The sequence below is a fragment of the Melanaphis sacchari genome, unplaced genomic scaffold, assembly GCF_002803265.2.
Source record: "Melanaphis sacchari strain LSU unplaced genomic scaffold, SCAv2.0 Contig34_pilon_pilon, whole genome shotgun sequence".
Lineage (NCBI taxonomy): Eukaryota > Metazoa > Arthropoda > Insecta > Hemiptera > Aphididae > Melanaphis > Melanaphis sacchari.
In genome coordinates this window covers 332,553-351,683 of record NW_020271213.1, presented here as the reverse complement: position 1 = coordinate 351,683, position 19,131 = coordinate 332,553, and the positions used below count along the sequence as shown (strand labels likewise).

The 19,131-nt window shown below is 24.0% G+C and overlaps 1 protein-coding gene across 5 annotated transcripts; it reads left to right on the top strand.

Moving 5' to 3' along the window:
- Window positions 1–3,262: 3,262 nt before the first annotated feature.
- Window positions 3,263–16,707, top strand: LOC112596815 (transcription factor kayak). Of its 5 annotated transcripts, none has more exons than XM_025342620.1 (6): window positions 3,263–3,480; window positions 4,082–4,266; window positions 14,327–14,783; window positions 14,871–15,235; window positions 15,388–15,495; window positions 15,912–16,707. In XM_025342620.1, exons 2-6 carry the CDS (start codon window positions 4,105–4,107, stop codon window positions 16,560–16,562), a joined length of 1,743 nt encoding a protein of 580 aa, XP_025198405.1. In that variant the 5' UTR covers window positions 3,263–3,480; window positions 4,082–4,104; the 3' UTR covers window positions 16,563–16,707. The 5 variants fall into 5 exon arrangements, with proteins under 5 accessions (XP_025198405.1, XP_025198406.1, XP_025198404.1 ...); XM_025342621.1 differs by having other exon boundaries at window positions 3,263–3,566; XM_025342619.1 differs by having other exon boundaries at window positions 3,263–3,756.
- The last annotated feature ends 2,424 nt before the right edge of the window (window positions 16,708–19,131 follow it).

Sequence of the window (19,131 nt, the reverse complement as noted above, 5' to 3'; positions counted from 1 at the left end):
TTAATCAATCAATTAATGATTTGTGGACACTCATTGACTGCATATTTATGATGTTGAAAATAGCAACATGCATTTCATGCAAAATCTGATCTTTAAGTTATTGTGCCCCAAAGTTGTAGTCATAGTGTGTGGTAATATTATTATAATGTATATTATTTTATTAATATATTTATATTAATTCATTATTTCATTAACTAAAAAAAAATGTATAAGTTTTTACAATTTTTTGAACACCTTCAAATGCATCTCTGAAGCCCCTATTCTGGAGGCACCCTGGGCGACCACCTGATTCACCGGTGTCTTGGGCTGACACAGAATTTGTAGGAAAAAATTATATCAACCAGTAACCTACCGTAATACTAAAATTAAAATAAATGATTTCAATAGTTTTATCAAAAAAACATATCGTTATTAAATATACTTAGTAATATAGGCTGACAGACCATCTCAGCTTAAAATGTACAATATTATATCATTGAATTTAAATTTAACACACTCATAATATAATGACCCACTCGACACCTAATGCACAGCAGAGCAGTACCCACTTTCCTACATTTTTAGGTTTGTAGATTATATAGATAGGTCCTTTACAATTAGATTGATTTTTAAGAAAACCACCTGGAAACCTGATGATATAATTGTAAAACAATAGGAATAGGTATCTAATTCACGTTTATTCCTTTAATTAATATTTTATAATTCCAATAAATTTTCAAATATTTAAAAAAAAAAATTTAAACTAATATTTTATTAAAAATACTAGGTTTTTTTTTTAAATTTTGTGAAGTAATTTTGATAATTAATTTTTAAAATTAAAGGAATCTACCTACCTATATGCCTTAATATAATATATTAATACATTTTCATAACCCAAAAGTTAATTTAATTTAATAAATATTTATCAGTTTTTGGTTATTTAATTCAATGTTTCTGTTAAATAATTACTATTTACTTACTATTATTTAAGATGAAAGAATATTATTATTCACTTTAATAGAAAAAGTAAAAAATATTAAATCTAATTACAAATTAGAGCCACAGTAATTATGTGAATATTAAATACGCATGCAAAAATAATACATTTTTCTATCAGAAAGGTAAAATTGTGATGATTGTTTTGATTTCTTTATGACTGTGAAATGGAGAGCGGCCAAGTAGAGAATGGGTATTATCAATGTGTGTTTATTCTGATGAAACATTTGATTATTTTCAACGTTTTATTTTAACTATACAGTCTACTCAAATGAAATAGTTTTTATAGTATAAAGTAATAAAATTATTGTGTAATAAATCAACAAGCAGTAATTAAATTTAAGTGTTTATTGCTTCCTATACTTTTTTTAATTTTTTTTTACACCAGTAAAATTTTATTTGTTCATTAATGTATGTTGTTGTAATTGTTTTAATTGGTAGAATTAATTTATTCGAAAACATCGTGATAGATTATATTTCAGTAAACATTATATTGGTATACTATTTTTTTCGATTAGAGCAGCTTATGAATATGACCAATTATTGTTTAGTATCATCAGTCTATATGTTGATGTTTTTTAGTGGTTATACACTTATACCAAATAAATAGGTACTTAAAAATACGTTTTACTTATGGATAAGTTTACTGGGAAGGGGATAAAATTTACCTTAAGACGACAATTATATAAATCCATCTCTGTTCACAATATTTAATATTAACTACTAAACAGTAAATACTTGTTAATTTAAAATTTAAATTACATCTCAATAATCAGTAAAGACAAATTACAAAAAATTTTTAAACGTTGACTTTGTTGTAGCATTGTGATAAACTGAACACAAATGTAGGAACCGACCGCAAACTTTATATATCCCATAATAAGCAAATCTTCTCATAAGAATGACTATTTAACGGGGTATATGCGGTTAACAAATAACAATTATACATAGATGAAAAATAAATAAGAACTTTAGATCACATAATTTGATTGTAATTTGTAAGAACAAAAGCTATGCTGTTATTCTTAAGTATATAATTCCCAATTGGTACCTAGATGGTTGGATCGCGCTTCAGATGAGAGATACGAACATTTTTGATAAATTTGATTGTAAGGATAGGTATTGGATAATAATGAACATTATTATTTAAAATTTTTTTAAACAATATTAAAAACAGAAAAATAGAAAGAGAAATCATTGAGTATTGAAGAGCTAATTTACGATGATCGATGAACTACGCAAATGGAGCGTACTTACTGGGAAAGCTTTCGATTTGTCGTTTAAATAATATATATTTTAATAAATAATAATTTGTGACTTTTTGTCGGATTGTAAAATATTGAGTCTGGGATACTAGGAACTCGAACTAGTAAAACTAATGAATTTTACTAAGTTAGATTTTAAAAATTTAGTTGGATTAGATTAATAAATATTAGAAAACTGCTATTAGTTGATTATTATAGATGAACCATGAACGCATCAAAAACACGTATAGTTAGATAAATCGTATAGGTAATTTATAAAACGAATTATTATTTTAATATTTTATATTGCACACATGATACGAATACTAGTTCATTGTCTATTATACACGATAAAAAGACACAAACAGTATTAATATAATATTTATTAATTTATTATTCATATAGGCCTACGATGGGCGTACGTTTACGTCATCAACGTGACTATGTATATATTGTAGATAAATCTACAGGTATACACTGTACAGTGTACCTATACCCATAGGTTATTTAATTTAATACTCGTGTGAGTACCGAATAAACTTTATTAAAAATTATTAAAATAATAGATATTTTTACTATTGATATTTGATATATTATCACGTGTAGGTATTAGATATAGGTATACGTTTAAATTTTACAATATTTTTATCGTCGACTACTCGATTCCAACTCGCTAAGTGGTCACCTACCTATTTTATTTTTCTTATTACACAGCTAACAAGCTAACAATCGTTGCTAAACGATATAATATTGACTCTATTCGCGCCTCCCCTCCGGTTGTTATTTTATCGTTACTCCTCTACGATATATTATTGCGCGGGCCATGACGCATATAACCATCAATACTACTATTATAACAACAACTACTACTACTACTATAACAACAACTACTACTACTACTAGTACTACCACTACTACTACTACAACTACTACACTACTACTACTATTTCTATTATTACTATTACTACAACACAATAGTCGTTGCCCGTATCGTTCTAATACGTCACTTTACGTAACCCCACTTTTCCTAACGCCGTTCACAACAGCTGCCACCCAAAAAAATCGTTGCCCCACTACATAGTGCCGGGCGATGAGTCATCAGAATAAACATCTCATACGCGCAATACTTTTATCGCGTTTTCTTTTCGGTTCTGATATATTTTATTTTTCTATGAACGTCAAATTTTCTTGACCACCGACTCGTCTGAGTGGTTGGCACTTCAAAACGCGGTATCGAATCACTGGGCACTTGGGTACGCCCGTAAGTTAACACTGCAATTTTTTTTTTTCATTTTGTTGACAAAAGTCGTACCTGGGTATATAGATTAATAGTTTATATAGATAAAGGTACGTACTTTTATCTATTAATATTTCGACAAATGACTCATTTGTCTTATCCGTGCATTCACAAGTGTTTGAATTTAATTTCTGATTAAATATTTGTCTATATTGTGTACCGGAGTTTATTTATACTAAATACGTACTTGTCACACCGTTCATGATATTGTAATGCTATTATAGTAGAGTAATATAATTTGTAAGCCCTAATTCTATTTTTTATTTTTTGAATTGATAATAAATATAAGTATGCATAAACATTAAAATGTTATCGTGATAACACGATCATCGTTCGTTATCAATTGAAAATTAACTTCAGTAGTTCAATTTATTATAAAATAAAAATCTGCCAGGTAAACAACAGACGTATAATACCTATTATTTCATTATTTTTATTTACCTTTTGAAGAAAAATATTTAAAAAAAAATTACTTGAATTTGAGTTATTTAAACAAATTATGCATACTTTGTTTTTATAAAATTATTTTATTAGTATTCATCTTTCACATTTGCTTTTTTTTTAGATTAACTTACAAGGCCATCAATAATGTTTTCAAATCGACAACAACAAAATTCTTCAGATTTGTTACATCAAACAATCTCATCATCTGATTCAATTGTTTTACCTCCTCCACCGCCTGCAATTTCTCTTTCTTCATCAAACAATAATAATTCAGCTGTTTCATCAGTGGCTACCACCATCTTGGCCGTAAGTAATTTCCTAAAATATTACTACTAAATATATTATCGTACTCGAAAAAATAGTTATAGTGATAATAAACTTATTATTCTTATTATACTATAATTTTTAATTAATTTTAATATAATAGTTATAAAATTGGTTATTTTTACTATTATTTCTATTACCAATTAAATTATAGAAAATATAATTCTAATGTTATGTTCCAAAAATTAAACTTTAGGAGTGAAAATGTACTTAATATAATTTACTTTAAAAAAAAGTGAAGATCTTATGTTTTATTGCCACTGTCAATTTTTGAAATAATATAATATCAGTGATTGATAAATACGAGGAACACAAAATTATTTTAAAATTTAACAAGATAGTTGTCGTTATACAGATTACTATTTAATTTATATTAAAATAAACTAAATATAATACAATATTAAACTATACTTATGATATGATGGTTGAAAAAAATGTATAAAGCTAGAAAATGCTTCAACATTTATATTTGTTGCAACTTAAAAAATTATTATCATTATTGTTAACAGATTTTTAGAAAAGTTATCACAAATAATTAAAATGTCAACTATAATTAAACATTAAAATAATTATGAATTTTCTTGAAGGTGGTCTTTTTTGTGGGTTTTTTTTTATTTTGTATGCAAGTTTTCATTTTTTCTTTAGCTTTTTTTTTTTTTTTTGATTTTAGAAACTCATATTATATAATACTAAATAGCATAATATAAATTCAAGTTTAAAAAAAGCAATATTTTAAATTATACATAATATTTGTCTTAGCTAATAAAGTATTAAATTATTTTTGACTATTATGTTATTATGTTGCTCAAATAAAAAAACCCGAATTATCAATAAGTTGTTAATTTTGAAATTGAATCTAGTTATGTTTTAAAATGTTAAATTTAATAAGTTCACTGAGGAGATATATTTTTCCTGAAAGGGCTTTTGTACAATAAAGTGGATTCTTCCATCCTTGTCTCCTTGTTAATCTTTAAGATTCCTTAGCGTGCAACTAGAACAACTACTCCTTTTTTTATTCCTTGCTTCTACTAACTACATGAATAATGAACCAATTAGAGGTGGTTATGTCTCATGCAAATATAGATCCCTTATTTTTAGTCTTTTTTTGAAAATTAATAGTTTTAAGATTATTCATATGTATTGTTTGTAATATTTTTTCTATACTTAAATACAGGCTTATGCCCGTATATTCTATAAATAAATAAATAATTTATTTTATTGGTCACATATTCATCTTTATTCATAACAAATTGTGAAAATGAAATCTATTTTTATTTTTTTTGTTTCACTAATTTCTCGGATATTTATTTGTGCTTAAAATTAAATTGTTGTTATCATGTATAAATAAAACTGTTGAAAGTTTACAAATATTAATTTTATTAATTAAATATGTTAAGCGTTATTTGCAAGTTAATTATTTTTTTATCAATACTTCTTTAAAAACAAACATGACATATAAAACTAAATTCATATTGAGTGAATTTATTGTTCTAAAATAATTTATTTACTTTTATTGTTCTTTGTAGGATGGTATCAAACATGTTACTTTATATCATTCTGACCTTGTTATTTATAAAATTTCTTAAATCTTACTTACCACTAAGGTAAACTACATTCAATATTCTTTAAATATTAAATTTAACTAGTAGCTTATTTATTAATTTAAAATATATTAATGAAAATTATTTTAATTAACAAGTTAACATACTGTTTATGAATTATTTTTAATATGTATCTACTTACGTTAACAGACTACTAATAAAAATGTATTTGACTGGCCAAAAAATGTATTTTGTCCTAGATATATTTAGTGATTTCTTAAGTATTTAAATGCATGCTAATTTTGAAGTTTTGTAGAACATTTTGTCTTCATATTAGTTATTACTAAACAATATAACTCATATTTTACACTAAATAAAAACAGAATATAATATTCAATTTTAAAAATATATATATATATATATAATACTAAACTGTTACTATAAAGTATGAATATTTTTTTTATCAAATAATGTAAATATATTTTTATTTTTAATAATATTAATAATATTTTAAACATAATTTTATTTTATTTATCTTTCCCTATGACCATATATTGAATTATTTAACAATTAATATTTATATGAACATTCCACTGCCACTATCAGTCCTTGTCTACTGGTTAAAGTCCCAATATCTTGCAGGCATAAATCACTATTGCTTTGGTTAATATGTATTTGTTTATTATAATATTTGCAATAGGAGTTTTAAAATTATTTTTAACATACCTATATATTATATAAATAAAGAACAGTTGGTAAACATAATTTACAAACTAAACATATGGAGTGATATCGTTAAAATGCTAAGCAGTAAACTGCTTAGTTTCAAAGGTTTATTTGCATATATATATATAATGAATGTTATAGATAAATATTAAATTATTCTAAAATGTCATAAATAATAATTTCTTAGTTGTATCTTAATATTTGATTGCCTAAAATTGGTTCTGGGTTTACTTGGTATTGAAACAAATTATTTTAAATTTTAATCATAGATATGAATTTATGTGCCTGCAATTTTTGCTTTTATATGTTATTTATTAAAATATCTAAAAAATTAAGTTAATAGTATTTCTGTCATGTATTTTTTTTTTTTTAAATTAATTGTTTATATGTTGAAAACATTTTTGAGTAGGTGTATTTGCTAAATTCAGTCTGATTACCATAACTAATCATACTAAATTCTAAGTAAACACCAGAACATTATTTTTTTTCCTTTGATACTGAACAAAGATAAAATTTAAAATTATTGTTTTGATTAGTTTTTAAGTAAAATCACCTTTTACAAATATTTTAAGAATAATATATTTAAGGGTTTGATTAACCAGCTTTGTGTTTTATTAATAATTTTACTTTAAATATGATTTAAAAAACAAAAATAATTTGTAAATTTAAATTAATGCGTATTCATTTTTTTATAAAATTATTATAATAATGATGATGTGTTATTTCTTCAAAAATATTATTTTTCATACATTTTATTATAGATAATTTCGTTATAAGATAACTCAAAAATTAAAAAAAAAAAATTTAAAAAATATCAGTTTTATGTGATTTTGTTCATTTGTGATGGGCCAGAGAAAGAAAACAGTGTGCTTACATCCTCTTAAAAAATAAATGTTATAATAACATAATCCATCATATTTTAAGTAACTTCTAACTAGGTATTAAATAATTGAATTTTATTTCAAAAACATGTAGTTAACTATTTTTTTGTTTATTAATTAAAAATTTAAATATTCTTTTGAAAACATAATACAAAGTTGACCCTGTAATATTAATGTAAGTAGTTATATTGTTAAATTATTTAAATTTACGAAGTATTAATATTGGTGGGAGAGAAGTCCCATGACGTCAATAATGAATTCGTCATAATGGTATTTCCCGTCACCAATGCCACTGGCTAATAGGTATCACAAAAACTTTCTCTATGGGTTTAACTGACCACTCTGGTCTGAAATTACTGTTATACCAGATTTATATAGTAGATTTTTGTTTAAGATCCATTAAAAATTAATTTTACATTATATCTTATTTCGATTTATTGTTTTATTGGTTTTTCAGATAGATTGCTTGTAGAATTTTTAAATAAACAAGTTGATTAATTTTATCGAAAATTTCCTCTGAAATTAAATTCTGTATCTTAAACTTAAATTAAGCCAATTTTTATTATATTGCTCATTATAATAGATGCAATATCTTTTATTTTTTTAAATTTTAATAAGCATATTTAAAATAAATAAAAAGAACGTCTATTTAATCAATAAATATTTTAATTTTTATTAATTATAAGTTATAACTTAAAAAATTCGATTACAATAAATATTTTTATCTTATTTTTCCATTTTAAAATTACTATTAAAACAATGGACAACAAATAGATAACTGTTTTGTTAAATAATAGGTATTAAGTGTTTCAATATTGAGCTGTTCATTGTAATAATGGATGCATTAAATTTGAATTCAATAATCTAAAATTGTATACAAAATTCGATTCTGAGCTGATGATACGGTTTGTTAGTATTATTACATACTAATAGTATATACTTAACATAATTCACATTTATATTGCTATCATAGTAATTTATTTTTTCTACTACTATTAATACTTATTAATACAATTTAAATAATAAATTTTTGCCGAAAATATCGCATTTATTAAATTATTAATTATTTTGATAGTATTTATATTATATTTAATTTGATATATTATTGCTATTAACTTTTAACTTAGATTACATGTATACGTAATAATCTCAAGATATATTTATTAGGATCATAATTCATTGTATTAATTTTTCGAGTTTTAACTATAAAAATTGAACATTTTATAAATTGTTGTATTTTATTAAAATTTGAACTTCAAATGCCTATAAAAAAGTCATATTGTGCTTAAATATTTTTAAGTTTCTTAAAGAACAACTTTTGTAAGATTTTGTTTTGAATTTTCAAGCTTTTTGACCAAACCTAATTGTTTTTATCAATACTTAAAAATCGATAATAATTTTAGATATTTATAAAAATCTTAAAAATAGTCAATATATTTTGTAAATTATACCTTGTACAAAAAATGATAACTTAAAATTAAGTATTAAAAAAAAATTAAAATAGTACGAATTATTCATGTTCAAATTAAAACAAAATAATTAAAAGAATTTTGTAAAAAATTGGTTTTTTCCCAATTATTAAGAAAAATACTAGGATATTTTTTTACATTTATCCCCCCCTTTAGAAAAAAATTTAAAAAAAAGGACATCTATAGATGCACTTTCTTATCGAAAAATATATTGAAGTTGAAATTGAAGCATTTCTTCTATTATAATATATATCTTCATATATAAATAAAATTTTAAAAATACATACTTGTATTATTGTAATACACGAGTTTTCTATTATTTTCTATTTAATTATTCACCAATAGGTAATTGGTAAAAATCATTATTGTGTTCGAAATATGCTTAATATTTCGGTATTCATATTAGAGTTAATGTTATAATAAATTATATAAGATAAGTAACAATATCTGATATCACCTTATCGGTTATACAATCTAATAATAATCTAATTAATGAATAATTACTTTTTTTTATTTTTATTCAATACTTTTGTTTTTTTACATAACTAAAAATTTGAAAATTAATGTAAAAAAAATATTTTGTAGTTACCTACATATTTTTTTTGAATTTCTTATTTCTTAAAAATTTGTTTTCAAGTCATACATCATAATGTACATAATGAAAATATTATTACTTATTTCGTTAATATAAATTTTATTGTTGGTTATTTTAACCAAATCCGTGCATTTCCTGAATTGTTCGAATTCTTTATATTAGATTATGGTAGTTTTTGTTAATTCATTACCAGATTTTACATTTGACATAGTTCAAAAATTAGTGTTCTATTATGTATCAATTTTTTTTTTATTTTAATTACCCACGAGTAAAACATTTACGTTACAAAATACATTAACATTTTTCTTCGATCGAAAACAAAAATATTAGATAAAACATGATTTAGATTGGATAGATAAATGCTTTGTAATATTAAAGCCTTCATACCAGTAATTAAAAAATTTAAAATGTAGTATACTTTTTTTTATTTAATAACTCAAGTTGAATAAATAATAAATTGTCTTAACTAATAAATAAATGGAAATCATTTTAAGTTTTTATAATCTTTTGCTGGGAGTTTTAAGTTTTACATTAGAAGTGTTTTCATATATTTAAAAAAAATTGTATAGCTAAAATTATAGACTGAAATATAAAACTTCTAATTAAAAATAAAAATGTAATAATTTGATACCAGGCTATTTTTTCGGACAAAAATATTATATTTATCTACAAAAATGAAATATAGGTTTTCTCATTCGTTTATTTTTTATTACAACTATGATATTTTTACATTAATTAATAATTACTTAATTTATTTATTTTATTTATGAAACCATTTAATTTGTATTTTTATATAAGTATACATAACATGCTCAATATCAATAATATAATATGTGTAATTGAAAAATTGATGATAATAATTTGTTAATTATATTATAATCTGATTTGATTATAGCTCTAATTTATTAAAAAAAAATTATTTCACTACGATTATTTTATCTCAATGATATTTAGTTTTAATTTATTTTATATTTATTTATAGATAAGTACACATTATAAAATGATTGGTATTTAATTTAATAAGCGAGTGACTTTTTTATATTTTGATAACGAAGAAAAATTATCTAGATATATGTTATTTATTTATTTTTTGAAGAAAAATGAACATGAAATATCTCAATTTTGAAGAAAAACGATTAATTAAAATGTTTAAATATTTTTAACAAATTATTTTTTGTGTTCATGTATAATATATATTACTTTCTATTATTAATTTAACAATTTAGTCACGACTTCATGATATTGTTATAATATAAAATGATATAATATGAATTCAGTAAATTGGTATTTGCAGCGCGATGAGATAAATTTATCATTGGTCATAAATTATGATAAACTATTTAACAATATTACGATAATGTCTCGCAATAAGTTATCAACTTATATGAAAAAAGTTATAATTAATTACTTATATATTAAAATATAATAAACATTTCAATTTATTTTTAACCATACTGAGCCGACACTGTTGTGTATCAAATAGGTAACGATAATTAATAATATTACTATTATTTATTTGTATTAAAAATTTTCCAATAACCTTATTCAAAATATATAAAGTGCATGAAAATAATCATTTATTTTGTAAAAAATAAAAATAAAAATAGTATTTTCGATTTAACTGTGATTTTGAGTGAAGCGATAAATGTATTGATTATACAATGAATTGTAGGTATATTATTTTAGTGTTATAATTTATTAGGTGAATAAAAATACTTAGATTATAACTTTGAGAGTAATTTTTTGTTAGAAATCAATTCTAGTTGATACTTTAGAGGGAGGGGCGTGTCAAAAATATATGTAAAATATTCATACTACTTACTTTTCAAAATAACTGGAGAATATGAAATATTATTACCTATATGAAATTATTCCCCTATTAATTTAATTATAATTTTTAATTTCACAATACAAATTAATAGGTACTTAAATATATTTTATTTATATAAACAATAAAACTAATACTTCAGCCTCTCCAATCACGTTTATTTACTCCCCTACTCATGACTTTTGAGACATTTCTAATATTCAATATAGATAATCACCAAGTTAAAATTAATAACATCACGTTTCTTCCGGTAATTTTTTTTCGTTTATTTTACGTAAAATACTGAAATAGAAAATATTAAAATATTTTTAATAACTTTTCAAAATAGTATATTAATGTAAAATCGATTGATGTCAATCGATCAATTCTAACGATATTATAATACGAACCACGTTATGAATTCTTTTCATACGTATTTTCGGTATGTGATTTTAAAAAAATGATCAAAAATAAAGTTGCATAGTATTATATAAGTATAAAATTAATAGTGTTGTGTAATAATTTAAAACTACGTATGTACATATAATATAATATTATATTATGCACTTAAATTTTAAATTATTAAATTTATTGTTAATCTTGATACTATCATTATTCTTATACTACCGGTTTATCGTGTGCGGCACTCGTTGCATACGTTCTACTATTATTATTAATCATATAATATAATACTAATAATTATCTACTACTGACTCATACACGATTCCGAGGATACTAGGAAAAAATATATTATTGCCGACTATGCGTGCCTTCATTTGCCCCCCTTTTTTTTTTTAATAAAAAAAAATAAAATGTTTATATATATATATATAATATTATGTTATATATTAACGTACGTATCTGCGGCGCAAGATGACGAGCAATCGCGGATCGTGTCGTCGTGACGTAAATCTATTTGCCGGTGAGTCATGCGGCTGTCCCGATTTACTAGGCGCGTCATCGTAACACCAAGTGTTGGCGGTACCGTCGGGTATTAAAAAGTGGTGGTAGTGGTTGTCGAAAACATACGAAAAGTTCCATTCACCAGTATCACCGCCACCTATATACGCGTGTACTGCGCCCTCCTCAACCGTTCGTGAAATGTCACCGTCGCACGAGCCCACTTTACGATTTTCCCACTCCGCTCCAAGTATCTCGCTTTGCCTGCCACCCGTCTCCACCCACCATGTCTCAACAATAATACTGTGTACTACGGGCGAAATGTTCATTCAGCGATCAGCGTACTCTTAACAGTCTTAACTCGACAGTCGGCTGTCGTAGCTATATCGTACTCCACGTCGACCCCTCACAGACGTGCGATCGTAACGAAGTTTCTCCGTCCGGTCATACATCGCAAGACTTTTGCGGCATTATTTCGATAACAATTTACCGTCTTGAACGACGACGACGAGTGCGCGTACTGTGTTTATTCAACGGTCGAAAAACGAGCACGGATTTTTGTCGATCCGTTTTTTAAATATTATGCTTCAATCTCCACAAATGGTACCTTCTTCCGATATCTACAACGATCCGAGTTCGTCCGTTTGCCGCGATTGTTTGGACCCTGTAGGCATTTGCACTTGTAGTTGGCAAATCATGCAGTTGGACGCCAGCTACAGCATTTATACCACGTTGAACGATGACACGACCAAACGGTCGTCCTCCACAACGTCTTCATTTTTTGACGACATGCATAAGGTTGATATTATAAATTTTAAATACTTTTATATTAATTATTGTATTACTGTAAAAGCGTTTCAAGTGTTCGTTAATGATTTCAAATCCGAAAGATAGAAGGCTGTAGAAGTTCCGATTTGAGGGGGGGGGGGGTATAAAGCTAAAGTACAATTTATCGCGGATATTCAATTTGAATGCACAGCAACATTTTTGTCCATGTATTTTATACTATTTAACGTATAAATATTTTCCTATCCTCTTTAAATTTTGTTAATGTTATAGTAAACATAATATTTTATTGATAAGCTGTAGATATTTTTATATAATAGATTATTGTGATTTGTGATTAATAGTATTTTTGGGTAATACATTTTTTCTAGGAAATTATAAGCGATTTATGTAGGTAGTCATTTTATTATTTATTAATAAATACAAAAACTAAACATTTTTGGAAATCAAAAAAAATAATAATAAATTGTAAAATTTGCTTTTATCAAAAAATCATGGTTAAAAAATGTCGTAATTTTTTAAATCTTTATTACAAAATATAACCTATACATTTTATTAATATAATATAGTTGTAAGACAACAAGATAACTGAAAGTTCTAAATATTATCAACTTTCTAGCCTATATTTGAATTATTTCTACTATAATATATTGGGCAAACATACATATTATTATCAAATATATTTTTAATATTGCAACACAATAATATTAACTACGCAGTTTTAATCTTATCAGACTAGTACTCTACGATATAGTTTTTTTTTAATGGATAACCTCATTTTTTTTCTTTAAAAAAAAAATTAACGTTAAATATCGAATTTTACAGTTTAAAAATTTAAAAATGGTTAGATAAATTATTACTTAATAAAAAAAACCTAATTGGAATAAAACGGCTTAACAATGTTTATATCCCCTTACACAAACAATAAACATAATAGATATAAATTTTCTATTATTGAGTACTTATTTATATAATAATTTTAATTATTTAAATAAATTAAAATAATATGGATAACAATACATTTAAATTCAAAATAATAATTGAAATTATTTTAAATTTAATAGATGATATATTTTTTAAAGAGATAAAGAAGTTTTATTTAATTGGGTATAGAATTATTTCACAAAATTTAGATGAAACATTGCTTACCCTAATTTTATTAGAGTATAGAATTGTGATTTATCTATTCAAATTTAATATTCTAAATTCAGTTTTGTATAATTCAAATAAGTTGTATGACACCAATAATTAGTAATTAACATAAACAAACACACATGTAATTTGTACTATTTTTGCTATACATTTTTTTTTTAAATAAAAAAAATTATTTTTTCTAGTTGGATGGTCTCAATTGTGGTGGCATACCTACACGTACAACACCAACTTTAACACCAACTACACTTCGTACCATAGCTGCTGATATAGCTAATTTGTCACCTGGCCCACCTGAAAATTTTGCAGCTGCAGCTTCTGATCTGCATCACCTTGTGTCATCTTCATGTTCTACTATAAACGTATCAACTTTAGGAGTTACAGATCGTACTGATTTACAAGAACGTGTTACTCTACAGAATCTAAGCAATCAAACAATAAGTCTTCAAAGCTTAAATAATCAACATATTAGTCTTAATAATGTACAAAACCATCAAAATTTAAATCAAAATAGTTTAAACCAACAACAACGTAATGATTATACTAATTCTTTTTCAACGGCTGCATCAAGGCAGGCTGGTTTTGTGCCACCATTAGTATTGCAAATCAATTCCAGTAACTCTAGTGCTCAACAACCATCAGGTAAATGATCTCACAAGAATATTTTATTTAAGTTCATTAATTATTACTTAATTTATTAGGGAACTAATACATTTTTTTTTTACATAGGTTCAACAATTTTATTGAACAATAACAACAGTTCTGGTTCAAGCTCTATATTTAATGCTAAAGGTTCATCTAGTTCAGCATCATCTTCACACTGGCAAGGAGTAGTAGTTACCCAAAGACCTCAGAATAAAACCCGAAGTATAATTAAAAAACAATATACTGATGATGAAGAAGGTGATGATGATTATGATTCTGCAGCTGATGATGGAACAGATAGTAGCGATACAACTTCTGGTAAAATGAGTCGCAAACAAAATACTAAAAATAACAAATCAAATTCAAAGAATAGCGTAAAAAGTGAATTCAAGAAAAATACTGGCAATTCAGGAGGTGGTCGTCGGACTAATAATAAAGACAACAAAATGGTGAGTTAATATCTTATTTGCTTAATTTTACAATTCATGTTGCTTATATTATTTGGTTATACAATGTTAGGTATTTATTTTAACAAACATTTCATAGCTTGATTCATATTCTGTGCAATTAGATTGTTTTATTCTTGCTCAATATTTTCTAGATGTCAGCAGAAGAAGAACAACGTCGCCAGGTTCGAAGAGAACGTAATAAGCTGGCGGCAGCTCGTTGTCGTAAACGCAGAATGGACCATACAAATGAACTTTTAGAGGTATATGGCAAAATATTATATTTTTACATTATCTATTCTTTATTTGAGGTTAAAATGGCAGTAGTTGGGTTTTAAATTAATGTTTAATCATTTTTCAATATTTTTATTTTGAAAGTAATTATTAAATGGAGAAATAATCATAATTCCATCTAAAATTTTAAATTGTTTAAGTGATTCATTTTCATATTAATAAACAAAAACATAAGTATATGTGTGATATCTCTGCTATTTATAAGAATCATTTTTAATAGTGATTATTATATTAATTTTCAGATTTCTAAAATATTTATATTTCTATAATAGGTATATTTTCCGTAATAAACTTTTTATGGCTTAAAACTAACTTTTTTTACAAATTTATATTAGTATAATATTATATGCCTTTATTAACTTGGTTATATCTTATATTTTTTCAGGAAACTGGCCAGTTAGAAGATAAAAGGTTAAGATTACAAGTTGAAATTCAAGGCCTTCGTCAACAAAAAACTGATCTACAACAGATGTTAGCTCAACACAAATGTGCTGTAAATATGAATAATGTACAGTTGTCGAATTCTATTACATCTGTAAATCAAGCTACTACAATATTAGATTCAAATGAAATTTCTGAAACAAAACCTATTATATTAAATAATCATTTGTCATCAATTAAAGGAATGTCTTTACAACAAAATATTAGTACAAACATAGTGATCAGTGATAATGATAGTAATAATGTTGATGATATTATAATAAAGCACGAAGATAATTCTATTATACAAACTGATATTGATTCTAAAGATTCCATAAATATTATTCCTACTTCTGTAATGCAACAGCCACATAGAAGACGACCCACAACACTATTGCAACTCAACAATAGCAATTTCGGAAATAATAAAAAAATATCTGAAAATGGCTCTACTGGTGTAGTAGTATTGAATTTCGATTCGCTTATGGATGGTGGCACGGGATTAACACCGGTATCATCTAGTGGTGGAAGTGTTCAAAATCATCATCAACAAATTCAACATAATAGCACAGGGAATGGTGGTGTAAATACTGACAATAACAGTGTTTTATCGTAAAAAACAAAAGTCTTCATTAGTCAATTAAATTAGTCAACTATAATTAGTCAGTCATTAAAGTACCATCAGAGTTGGGTATAGTAATAATTTTTAAAAGTAATAAAAATAAAAAAAAATAAAATCTTTTAGTAAATATTAAGTTCAAGGTAGTTTTTTGATTAAAAAAATCATGATATAATTTATCTAGTCAAATATATTTATTGTAACCATGATAGTTTATTAATCACATAAAAATAATGAATTATTTATGTTTCTGTTAAAATAAAAATGTAACTATTTATTAAGTAGTTAATATCAGAATATCAAAAAATTTCAGACATGAATTCAATTTTTTCCTACATTCTTGCAAGAAGCTCTTGATGACTTAAATTCTATTTTGATTTCTCTCTGATTTTAATTATGCATGTTCTACTTTATTAAGTCTAAAATCTAAATCCATTTTAACTACCATTACATTTTAAATATCATAGCTACTAAAACTTAGTCAAAATGAATTATGAATATCATTCCAATAACACTAGTCTATGTGAATCCTGATTTTGTTGTCCTACATGCTGTTATTCCTTTTTATATAAATCAAAATTGAAAAATCTTTTATATTTTTATTAATCAAGTAAAACATATCTTATAAATAATATTTATATTTTTTAAGCATCTACCCAACTCTGATTACTAATTTTTATTTTTATATTAATAAGTGTTAATTTTATTAATTTTATGTATATTTTATAGAGTATACTTGGTACATTTATTTTAGAAAATCAAATTTATTACATTTTGTATGTTATGTAAAGCTGTGTATTCAAATTAATTAAAGTTATGTCCAAAGAGGGAAACTTCAGAGTAAATAAGTTATATTTTTAAATAATTTTATTGTAAATAATTTTGTTTATTATAATTTAATTGTATGCTCTTTCTAACGCAATTTTATATAATATAAATGTAAACATACTTGTAATATACATAGACATTTAAGATATATTTTTATTTAATAGTAATTTTATTCTTTTTAATTATTAGACTTTATGTATACTAAAGTGTATTTTATTTTAAAGATGTGTATGATTTGACATTTATGATACTCTTGTAAATATTTAACATATATAAAAACAAAGTGATATTTTTACTTTCATCATTTTGAATTTTCATAGTTGATTTTAAATCCCTACTTAAATATAATATTGTATACATTTAAAATGTTACATTGATTCCATAAATCAATTGTGCATTTTATTCGTTTTTTTTTTTTTTTTTAAATCATTTATTATAATAATTATTAATATTTAAATAACAAATTAAAATATAGAAAAAAAAGATAAATTGTATGTTTTTCCTTTACTTATGTGTTGTAAATTAGCAAAAATTTTGCTAAATTGGTTTAAATTTTAATTTATAGGTACAACTTTGTATATTTAGATTTTCAAGTTTACATTATATAGCAGGTCTTCTGAAAGTTCTTTGTCATTATATAATAATGAAAAACTTAAACATGTTATAGGTTAACTGATGGGTAAAATTACTTGAATTTGTTAGAATAATAGAATGATTGTATGGCTTTTTTTTATGTCTAAATAGTAAAATATATTTATTTTGTGAAAATATCAATTATAAAATAAGTATTTATATGCATTTTTATAAAAAAAATGTGAAAAAAAGTTAAATTGTAAATAATTCAAATTTTAAACATAACTGATAACCAAATAAATTGAAATAAAATAAAAATAATGTGAAATCCTAGATTAAGGCTTGCATATTTATGAAATTACTTGTTTGTATCTATGAAATTACTCATTTTTATCCATTCATATTTATTGATAATCTAGGTACCTACTAATTTAATTTATACTCAACTAAATACAATTATATCATTTTGATTTTATACTTATTTTATGGTACCTATTGAGTTTATAAATGGTCGTTTTAATTCATTTCAATATTTTAACTTAATTTTTCGTATTTAGAGACTTATATTTATCGTGTTTGTTCTAAATATTTTTAAATTTGCATGATGATGTAATCATGATTTTCTTGTTTAAGAATTTTAATATTTATATATTAAAGGTAGGTATATTACATGTATTCCAGTAAGGAATTTAAAATATTTAATTATGATTTTATTGAGTTATTATCAGTATGATTTTATGACTGATTTTTATGTTATTATTTTTTTAATTTATTAAAAACTTGATAATTTAAAAAAAAAGTAACTAGTTTGGTAAGTAATTGAATTGTTTTAATTGTAACTAAGTGTAATACACTAATAGGTACATATTTTTAAGTAGGTACTTAACCAGTTTGGTGTTTTTGTTTTTGGAATATTTTTAGGTAATAATGCATACTGCATACATATTTATCGTTTTAAATAATGCATTCATAATATTTGTGTCATTTTTATCGAATTAACATCTGTAAAGCTTTACTCATCAGTCATCACTCACTTGAGTACCTCTATAGGTATTGGCATAGATTAAATACACTATATTTAATCTATAGTATTAGGTACCGTGTTTTTTCCAAGTCAGGCGTTTATATTCCGCAATGATGTTTAAATGAACCAATGAACAACATG